The 22,290-nt window shown below is 40.7% G+C and overlaps 2 protein-coding genes across 2 annotated transcripts in view; both read right to left on the minus strand.

Annotated features, from left to right (window-relative positions):
• Positions 1-9,784, minus strand: part of LOC126389763 (rho GDP-dissociation inhibitor 1-like) — an 18,871-nt gene extending 9,087 nt beyond the window's left edge. The window contains exons 1-2 of the mRNA XM_050043623.1: positions 9,657-9,784; positions 2,845-3,033 (exon numbers count right to left, since the gene is read on the minus strand). Of these exons, the coding sequence (XP_049899580.1) occupies positions 2,845-3,031 (187 nt within the window). The 5' untranslated portion in view covers positions 3,032-3,033; positions 9,657-9,784. The remainder of the gene's footprint in view (positions 1-2,844; positions 3,034-9,656) is intronic.
• A 1,655-nt stretch (positions 9,785-11,439) lies between these two features.
• On the minus strand, positions 11,440-19,667 carry LOC126389762 (THO complex subunit 4-like). Its single transcript, XM_050043622.1, has 6 exons — positions 19,358-19,667; positions 16,626-16,781; positions 16,396-16,543; positions 16,235-16,301; positions 12,024-12,240; positions 11,440-11,931 (listed from the first exon to the last, which is right to left on the minus strand). The coding sequence occupies exons 1-6, from the start codon at positions 19,559-19,561 to the stop codon at positions 11,911-11,913; spliced, it is 813 nt and encodes a 270-aa protein (XP_049899579.1). The 5' UTR covers positions 19,562-19,667; the 3' UTR covers positions 11,440-11,910.
• Positions 19,668-22,290: the final 2,623 nt, after the last annotated feature.

Raw genomic sequence — 22,290 nt, forward strand, 5'->3', positions numbered from 1 at the left:
TTTGGACTGTGGGAGGAAGCCGGAGTGCCCGGAGAGAACCCACGCAGACACGGGGAGAACATGCAAACTCCGCACAGAGGGGCTCCCACACCCGGGATCGAACCAGCAACCCTCTTGCTGTGAGGCGACAGTGCTAACCACCACACCACCGTGCCGCCGGGAATAAATCAGCAGAGTGAAAATATTTTGGATTTTGGAGAAAATATAGGATAAGAGACAAAGCACATGGCGTATGTAAGCAATTATGTTACCAGATAAAACACGACGTAACATACCCTGCCTGGACGAGCGTCTCACTCCGCCAGCTTCTTGCTTTAGCAACATTAGCTGCTCTGTTTTAACAATGTTCAGCTGAATTAACGTGCATGCAGGGTGAAACTCAACCGAGGTGTTCTGTTGGGGGATGCAGTGACTTTAACCACCGGTGAGTAAGAAAAATTATAACGCTGCATGTAATTTGTTAAGCTATGAGAAGAGGAAAAATGTCTGCTAGTCGCTAGGCTAATTTATGCAATCTAAACATACTTAAGCTAATAATGGGCGATTAGCAAAAATCAATTGTTTTATCTATGAACCTTAACAGTTATTACTGAGTACTTTTGTTGAATGATCTTGTCATTAATCTGTGTTTATGGCTGTTTGGAGAAGTTTTCCTTCAGGGCTTAAAGCCAGATATCGCTGATGTTTTATGAAAAAGATGATGGTTTGGGTTACAATGAAAAGATTTCTTCCAGAAAGGTCTCTCTGTCAGAAAGCCCTGAAGGTTAACTTATCCCATTTGCTTTTTCATTTGTGTCAGTGGAGTCAGTTTAAAGTGAACTTTACTGTACTCATTATTTATGTGTTGTTTATGTGTTTTATGGCCAAAAGTAAAAAAGAGAGAGGCGGCAGCGTCTTCTGTGACTGACTGTGTTAAATGGGCATTTACCGCCTAATATCTATAGCAGACCCCTGAATCATATTGAATCAACATTGTATCGTGGCAGACTTTGTAATATCGGAAAATATTGTCACGTTGTCCAAAGAATCGATGTAATATCCTATTGTGATGAAACTGGTGATTTACACCCCTAATCGGCATGTCGGATATTGGCAAAAAAATCCACTATCATGCATCACTAGTGCTAACCATGCAACACATCGTAAATGTGCAACATTCACAACATTTTTTGCTGACACCAGATATCAAGCAGAAGCCACAGACTCTATCCACCTTATTTTTCACGGAAACACGGAGGCAAAACAGAACGCAGCCAGCTTCCGTTTTTTTGTGCGACACTTCCGGTCCAGCACTCTTACCACTGTGTAAATGGGAATCGCCTTGTTGTTTACCTTGCTGAGTTTAGCTATATATATGTATATATCACATTTTTCACGTCACTATATCACCGTTTAGACTAATCTGATGTTTGTAAAGTCTATAAACACAATGACTGAACAAACATTAGTATTTTCTCTGTGTGTAATTAATAACATGGTTATCGTAGATTAGCTGGGCTAACCGTTAGCTGTTAGCCGTTAGCCGTGTCTGTAATAACTCACTAAACTCACAAAGTGGCCCGTGAAAAAAATATTTTCTCCAGCGGATGTCTTAGTTACAACATGATTGAGCTAATTGGAGTAGTTTCATGTCGTATCCGACAACGGGAGGCTTTTAACAGATGACGATCCTGATGTTAGCTTTGCTGCTAGTGTTAACGTTAGCTGTCCCTGTCAGCTGCAGCCACTGATTTTTTCGCTGATTCGGTTCTGCAGGTTCTCTGCTGGTACACTGGAGACGGGGATCAAGCAGTTTGTCTCACTCGGGATAGATTGTGCTTTTTTGGTTCATAGTTTATGATTGACGTGCGATTTATTCGCGTTTAAGCCTCTTTCACACAGAGCGCGCTTTTCGCGGTGCCCACCGCGGGGTAGGGCGCAGAGCAAGCGGAGAGCAAGGCTTGTTCAGGAGCTACAGCTCCATGGTGACCGCTTCCGGGTCTACTTCAGACTCTTCTCTGCTACTGGACGCGCCGAGGTGTCGTCACAGCGCGTTGAGGTGAAATTAAAAAATGTTCAATTCGAGCGCAGGCTGGCGGGGCGCAGACGCCGCGGTATGCGCCCTCTCACGCGCCGCTCAGCTCGGCGGCAGAGCGGTGCGCTCTTGCGCCGTGGTAGCACATACACAATGAATGGGTTCGTCGGCGGAGGTCTGCGCTTTGCGTGCTCTGTGTGAAAAGGGCTTTTAGAGGGAATAAATTTCTGTTATAACGGAAACGTGGGCACAGTTATCTATACAAAATACACAGACTAACTAACTTACTAACTAACTGATTGACTAACATACACAACTGACAATTGAAAAAATTAGCTTGCACAATAGCTTGCACCGTTAGCTCCGGTAAGGGAAAGCATGAGGGAAAGCGGCTGACCGGAAGTCACGCACAAAAAAACGGAAGTTGATCACTATTTACTTTCGTGTTTGAAAATAAGGTGGATAGAGTTGTTATGAGCCGTAAAAGGAACCTAACCGGGCAAAGCCTCCGATCCACCAGGCAGCTGCCTCTGTCTCATTCAGACTTACCCTGAGGCTGGATATGCAGCTGCCTTTACCCATCACAGACATCTTTACCAAGCGGACAGGACGATTTGACAGAGTGTAACAATTTTACCCCGTAAAGCAGCGTGAGAGCGAGTAGCACTGACTCTGCAGCTACTTCTGCGGACTGAAATGTCCCCACAAGTACACCGCTGCACACTGACTGACTGAGACAACATCTATCTAACAACCACCAATTTTCAATTTCTTGATTTTCTTGCTCACACACACAAGCACGCATTCAAACACAAACTACAATGCATTACCAATCTCAGTGGTCCCAGAACCAAGCAGGGTTTCCTTATATTTGCGTAGGCTCTCATCATCCTTATCCAACTCTTGGATCTCTTTCACTGACTTTTGAGCTGGAGGTTTGTAGTTCACCGGTTCTGGCTCTTCATTTTCAGCGGCAATGGCTGCTAGCTGCTCCGTAGTTAAGTCATCCTCCGCCATGTCTGGAGACAGTGTGGGTGCAAGGGGAGGAAAATGAAGCAGGTAGAGTTGAGAAGAAGAAGAAGAAGAAAAATTAAGACTTTCTTATGCGCAGCATGCAGAGAATTCCTCCTGTATTCCTAATGCACACTTGCCTCTTGGAGAAGACATTGTAAATCACTGGACGAACGGATGACCACAACAACAATGCAAGTGAGGAGTGCTGATGGAAAGTGTCCAACCTACTGGAACTGTAGCTGCTCTGGTGTTGCTCTGTGAGGTTGTGCTGATAAGGCTTCTGCAGCAGCGTTTCTCCTTACACTCCTGCTGCTGATGACCTAACTCTGGCTGCTGTGTGTTATCATCTAAACACATTTCTCTGAAATAACATCATCACCAGTAGGAGTCATGAATGAGGCATCACATGATACATAGCCTCTCCAGGGTGGGGGGCATAGACCCTCTCAGGCTTAGACATTATTTAGGTCATAGCAAAAGGACTGTGTTCTTTTGACATGAGAAAAAAATTAGCCCACAGGGATGTTATAGAGAAAAGCGGACTAATCAAACCATCAACACTCTCACTTCTTTTATCCTTGCAATAAGTAAAAAGTAAAAGTAAATGCATGCAGGTAATGCAGTGTATGTGTTTTTATTTATTTATTTATTTATTTATTTATTTATGTGCCTGCATGGAAAACACAGTGTGTTAAGAAAAATCTGAACTACAAGCACAAGATTACTTTAGGGTAAATAAAACACTTTCTAAAGGAAGCCATACAATTCATATCAGGAAATGAACACTCAAGAGACAAACCCACAAGTTAAATTAAAGCTAAGCTAATGAGTTTATGTTTCACTCTGGCAGTAAATAGCATCGTGTATTCATTCTGTATTTCCTTAAGACAGGGTCATCCCGTGCTAAAAAGGTTAATGTTGGACAAAAAAAAAAAACCTCTGCTGAAACAAAAAAACAGTTAACAAAAGCAGGAAGAGCTGTGTTTATGCCAAAAGACTTGATATCCACATTAAGGCCATCCCACACACAGAACTACACAGGCCTTGAAAGAAAAACATTTGAATCATTATGTCCATTCCTTGAAGTTACTTTCTCCAACAACCCCTTAGTGTTGGTTGTTTATCTTCAATTAAAGTTGTTGTTTTTAACTTTTATCAACAACAACTTTTTGTCATATTTGCCGAAACTTTCACTATATCCACACAGCAGTACACGAGACAGATGACATATATTCCTCTGCCTCCTCATATTGCCTCTAATGGCATTACTGCATGTGAACAAAAAAAGGAGGAGTCTCTAAAGCAGCTGTCAATCATGTCACTCACTGCTGCTGATCTGCAGTCAAACTGTCAAACTAGGCAGCACAGATCAACTATGAAATATAAATGAATAGCGTATTTCTCATCTTAAATTTTTCAGAAACATATTTTAGTGTACTGTTTAGCTGTCATATGAGGAAAAGGTTTGGGTGCCTTGGTGTGTCGCTCGACCATTTCCAACATGGCAGCCGGGTCACAAACTTTCTCATTTTACATCTTAAAAGTACACTAATGCCAGGCTCAGAGTGTCTGTTCTGACAGTTACTGTGTCAGATTAGGCGATTGTGGAGGCATAAAATCTTGCTGTGACTTGGTCGACAGACATGACAGACTACACGTTTGTCCATGACCAATCATCCCTGGTCGTCTTTCACGCTGTGCGTGAAGTCATCTGATTATTCTTATCCTATTTTTATTATTATTATTATTATTTCAGTCACTATGGCTGTTCATGCCCAGCCAAACTGTTACTGTAGAAATGTAAAAAGCACCACCAGATGTCAGGAGCTACATTTGAAGTACCGCATGCAAACTATGCAAGTCACCGAATCCTGCAAGTTCCTGCAAATGTTTCACAATAAAAGCTTTTTTAGAAAATGAAGGGATTCTCTCAACCAAAGTTATGAGGGGCTTTTGAGTTTAAACAGATATAGGAAGTGTTGAGTTTGAAATGACAGCACGATGCATTAAATTTAACAGGGCAAACAGGAGCAGATTAAAAATAAAAATAGAAAAATACAGAGGGAACAAGAAAGGCTCCTTTCTAATGTAGCCTATTTCAAATGAAGCTGGTAGCCTCTGCAGTTGTGGTGAGTAAAAGCACCGCCACTATTTACAAATCTTATTCCTTTATATTTGTTCGTTGCTGTACAGTTGTCATGGCAGCAGACCCCTCTGTGTTTCTATTGGTCAATGTGACGGCTGTGACGGGAGAAGTCGTGGAAGATAAAAGAAAACTGAAACATGCCAGACATTCTGTTGGGATGTTGTGAGGCGTCCCAGACACAGCATTGGCTGTCCTCTACTGTGACACACTACACAAGATGAAATGATCGATTATCGCATACAGTGTTGTTTCATTCACGATACGAGCCGACATCGTATGACACTGTGTCAGGCTATGATCAGGCTGATATAATGTAATGTGAACCTGACATTAAATACGTTTCTGAAAGGGGAGAAATAGACAATGCAGTGAGAGAATCTTGATTCATATTTGATCAGCGCTGCCTACTTTGGCAGCGTGACTGCAGTTCACAAGCACTGATTGACATAACTGACAGCTGCGTTAGAGACTGCATGGCTCTGACTGGTTGTTTTCGGTGATTAATGAGTGAGTAATGTGGAAAACCCAGCAGAGTGAATTAAAGATGTAAACTCTGCAATAAGTCTTATGCTTTACTGTAGTGCCAAAAAATGCAGCAATTCAGCTGGCGTGAACAAATGGCACTGAAGACCCATGCAAGACTTGCAGAGACCAGACACACCAGGAGACATGCATGTGAAATCATTAGCCGATTAACTGATGAGTTGATCAACCAAAAATCAACTGGCAACCATTTTGATGATCAATTCATTAGTCATTTTTAAAGCAAAAATGCTAAACTCTCTCTGCTTCTCAGCTGTGGGGATTTGCTGCTTTGGTCTATATTCTATGTAGTTTTTTTTGGCAGGAAAATAGTAGGGATGCACCGAATATTCGGTAACCGAATATATTTGGCCGAATATTGCAAAAAAACACACATTCGGTATTCGGTGGAATAAGTGAAAAGCAAAGCTGAATAATAGCGGCGTGTTTTGATAACGCAATCAAACAGCGTGCGGTGACGGACGGAGTAAAATGTCGGCAGTGTGGCAATATTTTACTCTGTCCGTCACCGCACTCGCATTTGCGACTAAAAATAGTTCTGTGCGAGAAAAATAAATCATTCAGCACGCTGTGTGAGTACAGATTTCATCCAGCAGCAGAAACTAAAGGCGAATCCTGCCGGTTGTGGGTTGAACGGGGGTCACAGACACAGACAGGAATGTATTCCTGTCAAATACAGCGGACATAGTGCTTCACGGCGCAAGATAAGGCTTACTGGCGACAGAGAGGTCCGGCTCCAATAATGTCCTCTTCTTGGCGTCATGACTGCCCAAAAGTACCTGAACAGCTTAGCCGTGGCGGCACACAGGTATGTGACGTGTCAGAGGAGAAACGAGCCGTTCACATTTCTCTCTTTGTGGCAGGTAACGGCCCACAAACCTCACCGCACTTTAGGGACTGTTCTTTACTTATGAAGGGACTGTTCTTTACTTGTCAGGGGAGGAGGGTGGCTGGTTGATTCTTATTTCATTTATTTATTTTATTTTGATCCCCCCTATGTTAATCACTTATTGAAGCTGTTTTTGAAGTATGAATAAGTCCATAAGTATTTTATTCCACTGAAATATCATTGATGTATTATAGAAAAGTGATTTATCTTTTTATAAATGACAAAAGGCACATCTGCCTCATTTTCGCTGTGGTATCGTGATACACTCAGAACCATGATATTTTCACTGGTATTGTACCGTGGGTCCCAATTTTGGTACCATGACAACACTAATCTGGAGGGGGTTCATCTGCAAAAACTAATGAAAAACTTAACAACAGTATTCGGTATTCGGTACTCGGTATTCGGCCAAGTGTTTCATTTTATTCGGCTTCTGCCACAAATTTTCATTTCGGTGCATCCCTAATAATCAGCTGATTATTTAGTAATGACAATAGTTGTTACTTGATAATCCAATGATCTTTAAATTATTTTAAAAGAAGAAATCCCCCAAAACTCACTCAAATGTCAGCATTTGCTGATGCCTCAGTCTTAAATGTTTTAGACTGTTGAAGCAAAATCTTGATGGACTTTTTTGTTTTGTTACTATTTTCTAACAAAACAATTAACTGATTAATGAAAAAACTAACTGCTAGAGATTGCAGAGATGCTTTCAGCTATAACCAAGCCTAACTGTGAGCTAATTTTACCTTCAATCCTCCCAAACAGTTCTAAACCAGTAATAATGCTTTAATGCCTACGTAAGATCAGTTTACATTACACAACAACAACAACCACTGAGGGATTTAATGCTATCAGCAGCTGCCCACAATCACAGTGCTAACTAAAGTGTGGAAGTGACTGATAAAGTTTTTCTACGTGATAGTAGGGCTGCACAACCAACTGTATGACGAACAAAGTTACTGTTGGACTCATTTTAAATGAGTAGGTGAAAACAGCTGGTAAGTGTTTTCTATCTTAAGTTAACATAACTAATACTCTCAATAAGAGAGATGAGTTGTGATTATAACTGTAAAGATTCCTCCCTCTGGTTGGAAGTGAGAATCTCTGAGCATACCTCCTCCTAAGACTCTGACCTGCCCAAACTCGCAGCAGTCAGAGGAATGTATGCAAGACAGTAAAGGAACGAACTCTGCCGACTGAGGAGCTTTAGTCTGCAGTCACATAAACGTGCCTGAGCAGGGTCCAAAAAGCTGCTCAAAAATGTCACTTGCTCTTCCTTACTATTCCAATACACAAGTTCTGGCACATGGTGGAACCATTAAGAAGCATCTTTCAAATATTAATATGCACTAATTTAACCTCAACTGGTTGCACAGATTTTCAATGATCAAATTTCCCTTTTAAAAAAAAGATACATTTGCTTATGAAATTTGAATACGGTTTATTAGAGGCAAGTTCCCCAGTACCTTTGGATAATAAGAACATGACTTCAAAGATCATTCAACCTTTATGGAAATGACTGTGCAGACCCAGTAGAGAGGATGGGTGGGTCATAAAACAAAACACTGCAGCAAAGGAGTCCAGACTCATTTACTGAACATTCCTTTGATCTCACATTGCACTCCACTGTTTTGCATACCTAAATTTGATATCCGCAAGAGACAAATTTTGGATCAAGGCTGTTTGTGATGACAGCAGAGGTGTTGGAGGAGGAGGGGGATTTAGACTGAATGCATTATGTAACTGCTGGCATTAAACTCTATGTCATTCTGGTAAAATGTCAAGAAGGTCCTCTTCCCTTATCTTTAGGTAGAGTCTTCATGTACATGGCTGGAGTGGCAGGAAGTTGGTCTTAATGAACGATGTTCATGTCTTTTTTTTTTGGCACACCACTGTTAATCCCTAAAAGGAAGTATGACTTCTTGATTGACGTCTTAAACTTGATTGTGTGTGGTTTGTTTTAACAGTTCAAATGGGCTAAAATTAAGGAGTTGGTCAAAATTAATATAACAGGCCTTGTCAAGTGTTGTCATCAAAAACATCAACATTAAGAAATTTCAGGATTGCACTGGAATCCAATGTGACAGGAACACCCCACCCAACCCAACCAAACAGGAAGAAGCAGCCTTTAACAGGGAACTCGCTGAACCGGACAGAAAGCTAGTAGCTTAAATCCACATGTACAGAGGAGATGCACAGGAGGCTGGACTCTTAATGATGTTTACCTCTTCTGTCTGGGCCCGGGCTTCTTCTGTGTGAATCTATTTTAGTATTAAACAATGACAAACTGCAGGGCAGCAGCACTACCTATGCAGTCTCTTTTGGTCTCTGCTGGCCTGATATAAAGAGTAAATATCAGGTAATAAAGAAGTAGATGGATATTATGTGAACAAAAGAAATATATTTTCCCATTGTGATAAATGTGCTACATAAGTTAGTGCTTGTACGTCAACGTAACAAATCACAGCTTTTAAAAATCAGTGGAAATACATAACACAACATGTCCTGGAAAAAAGCGATAACACGATTATGGCCTTTGGCCAAGGCTACTGAACCAAAATGTCCACAAGTACAGCAAGTCAAGATTGCAGCTGTCAAGAAGCTAACCGCAGCTACCACTACGATACAGCAGTGCCTTACATGTCATGACTGTGAGCTAGCTAATGGTACTACTGTCATGTCTTCAAAAAGCCGCCACCTCTTCTGACAGCGTACCGGTGTACGTTAACGGCAACACACTGCTAGCTGCAGAAGAAGTTAACGAGCTTGTGTGGTCAATTGAGTTATACTCAACAATGCGGCCTCAACTTTTCTTGGTGCCGACCCTCTCATACAGGGTGGGACTGAAGAAAGAGACAAGATGCTAGCTGGTTCGCTGAGAACAATTCAGCCAAGCTAACCAGAGCCTGCGGCTAACATTAGCCTGACAAGTTATTATCAGTCAACGGAGAGCAGGAGGGAGATCTAAACTGGTGCAGCGACGCGCGCCAGTCAAGGTTATTCTAGAAACGGTGTTATCGGCTGCTCTCGGAACTGAGGTCACTTACCTTTTATTTGATGCAGTGGTGATTTCAGGTGCCTTTGCAGCAATTCCGTCCGTTGCTTTGCGATCCCGTGGAAGTATGGCGAACGAGAGAACGGCGCCGCCCCGCGCGTGAGCTTTGTTTTTTCTGGGATGGCGAAGGCACGACCCGCCCTGCTCTGCCTCTGATTGGCTCATCCCGATATCCTTATCCTAACTCTAACCAACCTCACGCCTCATGGCTAAGGATAACCAATCCAACCAACGACGGCAGGGAGTTTTAGCCAATCAGAGGTAAAGTAGGGCGGGTCATTCCTTCGCCATCCTAGGAAAATAGCCGGGCGTCCGGCAACAGGTCCGCGCACACTGCACGCAAGTGATGTGTGGCGCGGTGCCGCGCACCACCAAAAATCACATTTAATTTGTTGCATTTGTGCAAATCCCTAAAATATAAGAAATCTTACTATGCAAACGACCTGCTCGGCTATGTAGAAATATACAACTTAACAGACGCTGAAATTATTATGGTTTACTCTCGATTGAAGACCAAATAACTTTGTTTTGTATTATTTATGATTTCTATCTTTATTCATTTAAATTTGTTTCTGTATTTTATTTTTTCTCTTTATTTTGGCTGACATCCTGTTTCTTCTACTCTGTTTCATGCCCATTTATATTGTTAATAATGGGGCATTGCCTTGTTGCTGAAATCTCTAAATTATTCAATAAAATTGATTTAAAAAAAAAAAAAATCACATTTAATAATCAATATGTGTAACTTCTTTAAAAACGTAAACAACAAATGCACTTTTTGTAATTGTGAAGGAGAAACAATTAAACATGTGTTTGTAGATTGTTTTCATGCCACTTGTTTAGGTTTGATTTACAAAGAAACTTTTCAAAACAATTTGAAAAAGATGTCACACTAACATTGATAACTACACCTTCTTAACAATCTCAATTTCTCCGTTGATAAAAAGTACATAAGCAACATATTTTAGCAAAACACTATATACATAAAATGATTAGGCTTAAAAGACTACCATCCCTTCATATTTTTAAATATACCAATTCTAAAGTATTGATGACTACTGTTGAAAATTTAAAACTCAAAAATTGTAAAATACTAACCCGATTTACACATGTTGGTTTTATTCCATTTACACATTTCTGTTTAGCAGACCCTGGAGGTTTCTGTTTTCCATGTTTCTTTGGTTTCACTACATATTTATAGGTTGTGCAATTTAATGTATTTTTTTTTACATTGTTTATATTATTAAATATATTTTCTACAACTTTTATAATGCAAATCTGGAATGTACATACTTCATTTATTGAATGTATTCATCCCTTAAACAGAGTGAGGAGGAGACTATGTAACTTTTACACAAAATAACAGAATCTTGCAGTTACAAATGAAAATCTGTTACAGCCACCTTGTCTGGCATAACCACCAGCAATGGCAATTATTGCAAGAAATTTTTGGTAGATGACAGTGTAACTTACATTACTCTTCTGTACTTTAGCATCATCATTTCACATTATCCCTTTATAGTGACACACATTCAGCAAAATGGCTTTGCTTTTAATTTACCTACAACAGCACATTTTGTCACTGCTGACATCTAAACTGCTAAAGCTGACCTGACTGATGTATTGAGAAATAAACACAATCAAAAATATGACAATTGTGTTTTCATTTGGTCACATTTGGTTTTCATTCATTTTTTAAAAGACATGTTTTCACAGTGAAGAGCAATTGCACTTTGTCTCTGGAAGCGAAACATCTCAATAAAACAACCACCAGAGACGATTCAATAAAACTATTTATATACAAAACCCTTGTGATATATGTCCATATGTCAAGTATACAGTACCAAATGACAAAACTGATGTACATGAACATTTTACATTTTTAACATTACATTGGACAGTCTGTCAAACTACTGAATCATGTTTACATGATTTCATTACAAAAAAAAAAATCAATCATGTTTGCAGGTAAATGGCAATTTTCCATACATTTGGAGAAAAGCACAGGAGCTGGTGGCCTAGGAGAAAAATCCTCAATACATAAAACTGCCCCTGAAAACATGGCTACAAAAATACTGAGAAATATTAAAATCAAAAGAATATAATGGTCCATACAGCAAAATGGCTTAAAAACACAACAAAGTGTAATAAGGTCCGATCCATCACATCTGATCAACCAGATTTAACACAAAAAAAGGGAGTACGAAGGTACGCAGAAAGGTACGGCAGCATCTCTCTCAGCTCTTCTAACTGGTGTCCATCTGAAACTAGAAGATGACAAACATCATTATAAAATAATAAATAAATAAATGTCCACAGAATGGTCAAATAGAGGAAATCTTGCAACCCAAGTACACACCTTGGCATTATAAGCATCCAACTGGGCATCCAGCTCCTCTGCAGAAAGTTGGGGTCTGTTTCCTCTACCTCTACCCCGACCTCTGAAACCTCCACTGCTGCCACCTTGCCTCCTCTCACTCCTCTCACTCCTTTCACTCCTGTCACTCCTGTCACTCCTTTCACTCCTCTCAAACTTGGGCTGTCCAAGCCTGCTGCGGTCAAACCCGCTGCTTGAGCTGCAAAAAGTCACAAAGATTTTTTTAAATACGACCAAATCTTTAGAGTAAATTAAAGAGTTACTACACAGAATTTTCCTAAGAAACATTATATAGACTCATACAAAAGTAATCTCTCTCAATCATCACTCATGACCCACTAGAAATGTGTGGTGATGTAATTATCTGCAGAGACTCTGCCCTCTGCTTGAGTTTTCAGACTTTCTTTTTATTCTGCTGTGTTTGGGACGTCTCTGGGCACAGCACACAGGTGAGGATGGGACTTAATACAAAGGTAGCGACCAGATGCTAGACTACTGTATGTACCACGCATCCAAGAGGAAGCTATAAGATAATGGACATGGCACAGAAAAAAAAACAAATATAGTGAATGAGTGAATCTCTGTTTGGCTTTCACTTTTACTGCTGATACTGTTTACTAACAGTTGATCTCTGCATTAAGGCTGCCCCCGACTAAGAATTTTCCTAGTCGACCAATAGTCGTCATTTAGGGCCATTAGTCGACTAGTCGCCCGTATGTTTGTGATATTAATTTAATTATTCAATTCTATATTTTAAGCAGGGCAACACATTGGTTTGAGTTCAAGGTCTGAGAAAGAATAGTATCAGTAACATTGTTAACACTGTGCTTCATTACAGAGAAATACAAAATCTTACTGATGAACCTTCATTAATATAGGCCTATATTTTATCTACATGTGCACGTCACACACTGAGCGAGCTGCCTGTTAATTACACTGTCGGCAAAGCAGTAATGATTGTGCTAAGTGGCTAATGGACATGTAGCTACTCTCATGTTTCAGATGATGCGTCATGTTTGTAGTCGATAAATGATCAGCTAAAGGTTGCCTGCAGAGTTAACATATCACCTTGGATTCGTCCTTCACCTTCTCAAAATGATCCAACACTTTGGATTTATTGCCCACCATGTTATTAACTAGCCTTTGTAATGCAATATCTGATGATTATAAAGAGTGTCTCAACTCTGATTTTAAGAACCCAGAGCTATTTTGGAACAAAATTAAAACTATTATTAATACGGCAGATAAACATTCTGTAAATCAAATAAGAGTTGACAATAAAATATGTAATAGTGACTCTTTATCTATTGCCCAAGCATTTAATCAGCATTTTTCCGCTGTCTACTCTACCTTATTACCAAACTCTAACCCGACTACTGGCTTTTTTAGAGATGTATCATCTTGCTGCAGTACTTTTTCATTTAGGAATATTTTACCAACTGAAGTTCAGAATGTCATTAATGAATTAAATGTGAACAGTGGTGCAGGTCTTGATGGAATAGAACATAGGTTTATTTAACTCACTTCCCACATTTTAATGTATCCACTCGCTGACTTGTTCAACCTTTCTTCATCACTCCACTGCATAAGGGTGGTGAGTTACTTGATCTTAACAACTACAGACCGATATCCATTATTTGCACTATTGCTAAGGTCTTTGAAAAAATAGTTTATAATCAACTTTCACATTATCTCAGTAGCAACAATATCTTAAAACAATTTCAATCTGGCTTCAGGTCCAACCACTCCACAACTACTGATCTTCTTAAGTTCATGAGTGATGTGCTCTCTGCTGCAGATATTGGTAAACTCACAGGAGCAATCTTAGTTGATCTAACTAAAGCCTCTGTCTTTGGCAATCTATTGGTCTTAGTAAAAATCCACTTTAAGTCAACTCATATCTTCATAGTAGAAAGAAATGTGTTGTCCTACAGGGCAACAGATAAGACCTTTTAATACAACAAAGAGGTGTGCCCCAGGGCTCTACCTTGGGACCACTGCTGTTTTCTATTTATATTAGGCATGTAACGATATGTCAAATTTCGTGGTGTCACGATAAAATAAATTCTCGATACCGTCGTGGGAATACCACGGTAGTTATATAGCTGCGTTCTCCTACAGAATATGGTACGGTAATATGACTGTGCGACTACATTCCCCATAATCCTTTGCATGCAACTGCGCGCGCAGGTGAGAGCGCGCAGGTGAGAGCAGACTCGTGCAGCTCAGCCTCTCAGCCTCCGACTCTGACCCGTGCGTGACGGGAGGAAACAGCGAATAAAAGTAAGGAGATTGATTGTTCTTCTCTGTGGATTTTCTCCGCGACTGTTCGTCATAGCGTGAAGCCACACATATCACGTGAAACAGCGGAATCGTGGCTTTCCGACAAGACCAAGCACTTGTCGGTAGTCCAATGTTTTCACAGCGAAAAAAAATGATAAACTTACACTAAAATAATGTATAACAAAGCTTTCATACAGCTTTGCACACACACATTACTTTTGGATGGATTACTCGCGAATGCAGGGTCGCACAGAAATGCCACGCATATCACATGAAAGCGCAGGACCGGAGCTTTCCTCTCCTCATCTCCTGTTCTGAGAAAGTGTTAGGGTCTCCTTGATGTCAAGATTGTCAACCTGGCGTGAACAAACAGTGAATGTGTGTTTTTGAGTTTTTCTATGACTTCCAGGGAAATGGCTGGGCTTTATTTATCTTGGTGTTCTTTTACACACATCTCTACCCACCTCTGTCTGTCTGTCTCTCTCTCTCTCTCTCTCTCTCTCTCTCTCTGTCTCTCTCTCTCTCTCTATCTCTATCTGTATCTGTGAGTGAGGGATTGTGTGTTATTGAGTTTACATTATTTCTAATTTGTTAATTTGTTGTTGTTGCAGGGTCTGATTGTTCTAAGTTCTGTATATTTGATGAATATTAAGACTACTCTATCCATATAATTTGATGTCATTCAGATGACTTTCTAGTAATAGTACTACACTACTTTTGTTCAGAGTAGGTTAAAAAATACTGAAGGTTTCCATTTTCATATTCTGTCACTATAGTTTTAATTGACATGACTTTGTTATGGCACTTTAATGTCGGCCTCCTAGCAGTAACGGGGGAAATGAAAGCATGTGTTCAGCTGTGTGTTGATTTGTCTATGATACGCTTCCAAGTTAAAAATAACATGCTGTACAGTGTACATGCACTATTTTTGAATAAAATAGCTATTTTTAACAATAAATTTTCTCTTTTTTTCCCCTTGTATAAATACCGTGATATATATCGTATCGTGGACTCTTTATCGCGATAATATCGTATCGCGAGTTTCTGGTATCGTTACATCCCTAATTTATATACATGATTTGCCATCATTTTTAATTACTGTTGTGCTCAACTTTATGCTGATGACACTGTCATATATATCTAAACCTGATCTACCACAGATTCAAGCTTTTTTTTTCAGTCTGATTTCACCATCCTGCAGGATTGGCTTTTTGATAAACTATTGCTCAACAAAACAAAGTCTTATGTTATGATCTTTGGTACTACACAGAAACTAAAATTCAAATCTGGCACGTGTGTAATCACCTGCAATGACAGCACTTCTTTGCATAAAATTGATAGTATTAAATATCTTGGTGTCTGGCTTGATCCTGAACTCTCATTCAAAATACATATTGGTCATATCATACATAAAGTCAAATTTGGAATCAATGTTTTAGATGGGTCTCGAAATTGCTGTACTGGCAGTGTTTGTAAAAAACTTGCCTCACAACTTATACTTCCCTTTATTGACTATTGTGATGTTGTCTATCAAAATGGACTAAAATCTGATCTTGTTCCACTTAACACAGCTAATAATAAGACTCTGCAGATTTATACTTAGATGTCCTTTTCTCACTCATCACTGTATAATGTGCTTTTTAAACAATAGCCAACATGGTGAACAATCGAAACATTTTCAAATCATTCTGTTACTTCTAAACCATTTCCAGGCCTGGAAAAGAGTCTTTATAAATTTCATAATTTTACCAGGAATTTCATGACTGTGGGAAGCCTGCTAGTACATACGGTCCATGTTAGTAGAGCAAGCTCAGTTTACTAATGTTGCATGTTGTTTCCCCATAAATCCGAATCATACATCTTTTCAAACTCAAATTGCATTCACACATGGCCATTTTCACATCACTTACCTTCGTGTAGGCTGTCTACTCTGTGTGTCAACTTCTGACGTAGCTTGCTGGATTTTCATGGGACGGCCTAGTAAAAACAAACAGATGCAAGAGAGCATTTTTCTTAAATGCTTCTGAAAAAGCACGACAATGCTGTTGTAGCATGCGAACCGAATCCTCACCATCAAGTGGGACACCATTATAGTGCTTCATGGCTTTGAGTGCATCCGTTTGAGATTCAAAGTAAACATCTGCAGTTCCTTTACTGCGCCCAGACCGATCATAATGGACAGATGCTTTCTTTAATGTCCCAAACTCCGCAAACAGTTCCTGGGGAGTAAGGTAGAAACGTCAGTCATGTTCACAACACGTCGACACTAGCAAAGCAGATTCACTGTGTTTAGTAAATTACCTTGATATCCGAGTCAGAGACGCCAAAGTCCAGATTGGAAACCAGCAGTTTACCACTACTTTCTACACTTCTTTCTGCTCCTGCACTTTGTTCTCTGCGCCCACCAGCGTGCTCCTCAAACATATCGTGCTGCCATTTGTCTGGTAACTCTCTGGGCTGTGAAGACCAAGAGAAAACAATGTTGTTAGGTTCCAGGTGTTGGTGAACAAAATCAAAAAGGATGGACTGCTGATCAGATAAACATTTAAATACAATAAACACATAAAAGGAATACCAGGGAAGAACCAAACATGAGCCCGGTAGATTTAGGTCTGATAAAGCTGACCACTGTGTAGCCTGTACGATCATCATGGTGTTTTGAAGACGTCAAACAACCTTATTTAATCAGTCAAGTAATTTGTCCCTGAAAAAGCCTTGGGAATCTGGCCAGGGGCATCATCCAATTCTTCCACAGGAGGAGTCCTTCCAAAAAAAACACAAGAGTGATAAAAACCACCCAAGTCCTTGGAAAACTAAAGGATTTGATGAACAGTGTTTTCACTATGTGGCAAACTTTGAAATTCAATTTCTTCCTATAGTTCCTTCCACTGTAAATAAATGCTTACTTTTATAAAAATCTGGATAATTTACATAACATAAGCCTCTGTCGCCCTAGTTGGTGAGGTGTGTCCTGCACCATTGCCCTTCGCCTGCCCCATGTTGGCTTTTTCCCCCAGCCGATTCAGCATGTTAAAACGGTGATAGCAGAGAAAATCAGTGAATGAAACTTTTCTAACTTTTCTAACTAACTTTTTTTGTCAGTACAGCTCAATGCACGAGGAGGGAAACAGAAGTGAGGAAAGTAAACAAAGAGCTAAAGTCAAGAGGTAGTGAGATCAAAACAAACTTGTTACATGAGGTAAGATTCTTTTTCTTTAGCCATAGAGCTCTTTAACAGAAAGTTTCCTGATGGTTTGTGTTATTGTTGATTGGCACATGTTAAATACACTCTGTTCTTTCAATATTGGATAGTGTTGTTTATGTGCTAACTGGCATCAAAATGGGTTTCCCTTTTTGAATGACAAATATAGACTACCACTGTCTGCTGGTGTGAATAGTTATTTCCTCTCATGCAGGTGCAGCACATGTGTGCTGATTGGCCATCGGCTGTAGTCTTTGTGGTGCGTTCATGTGCAACTTTTTGGCCAAGACACAGGAGACCCGAGGTGGCTCAACAGTCAGTTTTCGTTGCTGCTAGTTCTTTGAAGTCGGTTTGGTGTGTCTGGGCCTTAAAACTTCCATTGGTACCAACCATGTTGGCATGGCTTATCAGGAGAGGCACAAAATATTGCTCTAAAGGCTTAATTTTAGTGCAGGAGCAACTGGCATAGCCATTTTCTAAAGGGCTGACCTTTCACCTGAAGATATCGGAATGAAAATGGGTTCTATGGGTACTCACAAGTCTCCCTTAAATTTGAGACGGCATGTTCCCAGTAGATGTTTTGTTCCTTACTCCTTCAAATTAAAGTTGTATATTTGTCTTTTTATGAAAAATTACACTCAGCATGGCTTTGTAACTCAAAACGTATCAAATGTAGCATTAATGCTGGGTTCACAGTACACGGTATCAGCCGGTGTATAGCCTGACACAGCATTGTCTAGTGTTAATGCATCACGCCATCATTTCAAAATCAACACTTCCTGTATCCATTTAAAATTAAAAGCCCCTTAGAATTTCAGTGGAGAGAATCCCTTTAATTTCTAAAAAGGCTGTTATTGTGAAGCATTTTTCAGGAATTTGTTGTGGAGGTTTCAGTGAAGTTGCATAGTTTGCATGCGGTACGTCAAATGTAGCTGGTAGCATATTTTTTTTATGTTACTACAAAAGCAATTTGGCTGGAACATGAACAGACACAGTGACTGAAATAGTCGTAATATTAATGAAAATAGACAAGAATAATCCTATGACATCATGCACATCGTGAAAGATGACCAGTAATTTGTCATGTCTGTCAGATAGCCATTGCATGATTTTATGACTCCACAGTCATCTAATCTGACATAGTGGCTGTGAACAGACAAAAATGTTGTATAGTCCTAACCCAGTATAATCACTATTACTATGCCATTCCTAATTGTCATACTGGCATAGTTTTCAACTAGCCTACTTCAACAGCATAAGCAAATCCCAGAGATTCAGTTATGGCTTTTAGTTTTGGTGTTCCACCTCAAGATTTTCAGTGGCTCCATCTGGCCACCCCTGTGAAAATAATCTATGGGCGCCACTGCCAGTAGCTGATCCTCCTCACCTGACAATCCAGAAGGCAACTCCTCAAAGAACAGCTCGAGACACAAAGCAAGTCTCATTACTATTGTGTTTATAAGCATAGCTCAAGGGCACCGACAAAAACCCAGTGTACACATATAGGCATTTAAATAGGGCATCGTAAATACATGTCCTTACGGTACATCGAGATGTGCAACTGTCCTGTAGCTGCTGACCACAACACACAGAATGGAGCCCTTTCTGACAGACATATTTTCATTTTCACCCAAGCCACAACTTTCTTCCAAACCTTTATCAAGTAACTCTGGCAGGAAGCCGTCTCCTGGCTGCCTCATGCTACAGACGGTAACGTTAGTTGGGGGAAGTACATTGTGGTGTAAGAGCAGGCTATCAACCACCGATGAGCCAAGAAGAACGCATAATCAATCACCTCGCTACGTTACTTTCATTGCATTTTTCCTCATACCCTGGTGTATGGTGTGGATCTGTTGTTTCTGTCGCGGTTGAAGTTATTCTGTCGACTCCGCACCGGCCTCGACGATCCACCGGCCCGACCTGAACTTCCACCCGACCCGTACGATCCTCTCTCGCGGCCGCTGCCTCCTTTCTTATTGAGCTTGATAATGTCGTCCAGAGACATGCTCATCTTGTCAGCCGTGGTGGCGCTCATGCTTTTAGTTAACGCTGAAGACGAACAAAGAACTTTCGGTGGAGGGAAGCGGTTGTTTATCAGCTGCTCTCTCCGGTGGCGTGGTGTTGAAACTAGCGGAAATGGCGTAAATACTCTAAGGAAGTGACGGTAACCTGAAGTCCCGCCCCTCTTTTTTTCTAAAGACTTTATATAAAATTTAGAACAGAGCAAAAAAAGTTCTGCATGCAGAGCAGCTGTAAACTCATACATTAAAGCAGCAACAATATTTGAATTGAACTAAGAAAACTCACATTTTTTCAGTTTATTGGTCATAATGTATTAAATCAGTCAATCAATCATTTATTTGTCACATGGAAATATACAAGGTACAACTCCAGAGAAATGTGATCCCATCATCTCCTTTAACTTGTGTACTGTAATTTAGGCCTTATTGTGTCTTCTTACATTCCTGGGTGCTGCTTTATAATTGTCCATGTTTCTGGATGGTTTAGGTAATCCATGGTTCGTGTCTGTGGAATGATTTAACTGTCCACACATCCCGACCTCAACAAGACAACCGTATGGTTGTTCCTGAACACAGACAGCGCTGCTCTGCAGCTTCCTCTGTGGCTGCCTCTGAATGGTGTATAGCAGTGATCCACAGCAGGAACAGGACAGCACCTCATATTCCCCCTGTCACACCAGTCCTTATTCACAGAAGGCACACGCCTCCTCTCCTTCTATCCCAGAGTCCTCTGCTCTGTCAGATAGAAAAAGAGCTGCCTGGTTGAATCGTGTTCTCCAGGATTTAGCCAAGTCTCCATCTTTCTTGATGTTTGCTGATGTTGTCATATGAATGAATGAATGAGTGAATGAGTGAATGAATGAATGAATGAATGAATGAATGAATGAATGAATATGGTGAGTTGATTTCCTCATTCCACTGAGTGACCCGCAGCCACATGCCACCCCTGTTTGTTGTCATACCAGTGGCCTATTGGCCACAAGGAAAAATTGGAAGCAAGGCTGAGTGGCGTTCCTGGGGGCCTGACCCTAAGCTGTAGCATATGTTGTATCCTGACATGCACCTCCTCAGAAATGTCTGCGGACTGTTGTTATTGCTATCACTGCTGCTGAACATTAGAAACACTTTGCAACACCAGCCTCAAGCAGTTTTCTGCTCCAGCATTTTGTTTTTAGCTCCTCTATCTATCTAATATGTATTTTCATTTCACATACTCTGCGCTTCCTATCTTCTATCATGCGTACTAACAGGAACTAAGAAACAAGATCACATTTCTCCTGTTTTAGCTTCTCTGCACTGGCTCCTTGTAAAATCCAGAATTGAATTCAAAATCCTTCTCCTAACTTACAAAGCTCTAAATGGTCAGGCTCCGTCATATCTTAGAGAGCTCATAGTGCCATATTATCCCACCAGAACACTGCGCTCTGAGAATGCACTGTTACTTGTTGTTCCTAAAGTCTCCAAAAGTAGATCAGGAGCCAGAGCCTTCAGCTATCAGGCTCCTCTCCTGTGGAATCATCTTCCTGTTACGGTCCGGGAGGCAGACACCGTCTCCACATTTAAGACTAGACTTAAGACTTTCCTTTTTGATAAAGCTTATAGTTAGGGCTGGCTCAGGCTTGTTTTGGACCAGCCCTTAGTTAGGCTGACTTAGGCCTAGTCTGCCAGGGGACCCCCTATAATACAGCGGGCGCCTTCTCTCCTCTCTCTCTCTCTCTCTCTCTCTCTCTCCCTCTCTCTCTCTCTCTCTCTCTCTCTCTCTCATTTGCTAACATTCATGTCCTGTTACTGCATCTCGCTAACTCGGCTCTACTGCATGTCACTAACTCGGCTTCTTCTCCGGAGCCTTTATGCTCCACTGTCTCTCAGGTTAACTCGTATTGCAGCGGTGCCTGGATAGTGTGACATGTGTGGTTGTGCTGCTGCCGTGGTCCTGCCTGATGCCTCCTGCTGCTGCTGTTATCATTAGTCATACTTCTACTGTTATACATTTATGATTATTGCCACATACAGTTCAAATAAACACAAGAAGTAAACTATCATAAACTATCATAATACCTACAACATATTGTACCACAATAGCCGTAATTATTATTGTAAATGTTAAATTAAAGTTGTTGTAAGCTAATATCATTACTGTCTGTCCTGCATCTCTCTCTGTCTCTGTCTCTCTCTCTCTCTCTCTCTCTCTCTCTCTGTCTGTCTCATTGTGTCATACGGATTACTGTTAATTTATTATGTTGATCTGTTCTGTACGACATCTATTGCACGTCTGTCCGTCCTGGAAGAGGGATCCCTCCTCAGTTGCTCTTCCTGAGCTTTCTACCATTTTTTCCCACGATAAAGCTTTTTTGGGGAGTTTTTCCTTATCCGCTGTGAGGGTCCTAAGGACAGAGGGATGTTGTACGCTGTAAAGCCCTGTGAGGCAAATTGTGATTTGTGATATTGGGCTTTATAGATAAAATTGAATTGAAATTATTTCCCCCTTGATCTCTGACATTACATGATGGATTGATCTACTTAAAGGAGTGGAGGGAGTTGACGATTACCGATACCACGACACCTGCCTTACAGTGAAGGTAGGCTTTTGGGACACATTACTTGTGGTGACCTTGCAGACCACAAGGTGGACCAACCCACCTGGCATTTGCAAGAATTGCCTGATGGCTAGTCCGAGTCTGCTTCCAGGCACCCAGGAACACTCCCTGAAAGAAGAACTGCTTTGATATCTTTGTGAAGGAAG

The sequence above is a fragment of the Epinephelus moara genome, chromosome 5 (genome assembly GCF_006386435.1).
Source record: "Epinephelus moara isolate mb chromosome 5, YSFRI_EMoa_1.0, whole genome shotgun sequence".
Classification (NCBI taxonomy): domain Eukaryota; kingdom Metazoa; phylum Chordata; class Actinopteri; order Perciformes; family Serranidae; genus Epinephelus; species Epinephelus moara.

What these genes read in the sequence shown, in the direction of transcription:
- LOC126389762 (XM_050043622.1), bottom strand. Translation starts at nt 19,561, where the DNA reads ATGAGCGCCACCACGGCTGACAAGATGAGCATGTCTCTGGACGACATT. An exon ending in TAATGGTGTCCCACTTGATG is followed by an intron (nt 16,302 to 16,395) that starts GTGAGGATTCGG and finishes TGTTTTTACTAG; the next exon opens with GCCGTCCCATGAAAATCCAG. An exon ending in AGTAGACAGCCTACACGAAG is followed by an intron (nt 12,241 to 16,234) that starts GTAAGTGATGTG and finishes GACTTTTTGCAG; the next exon opens with CTCAAGCAGCGGGTTTGACC.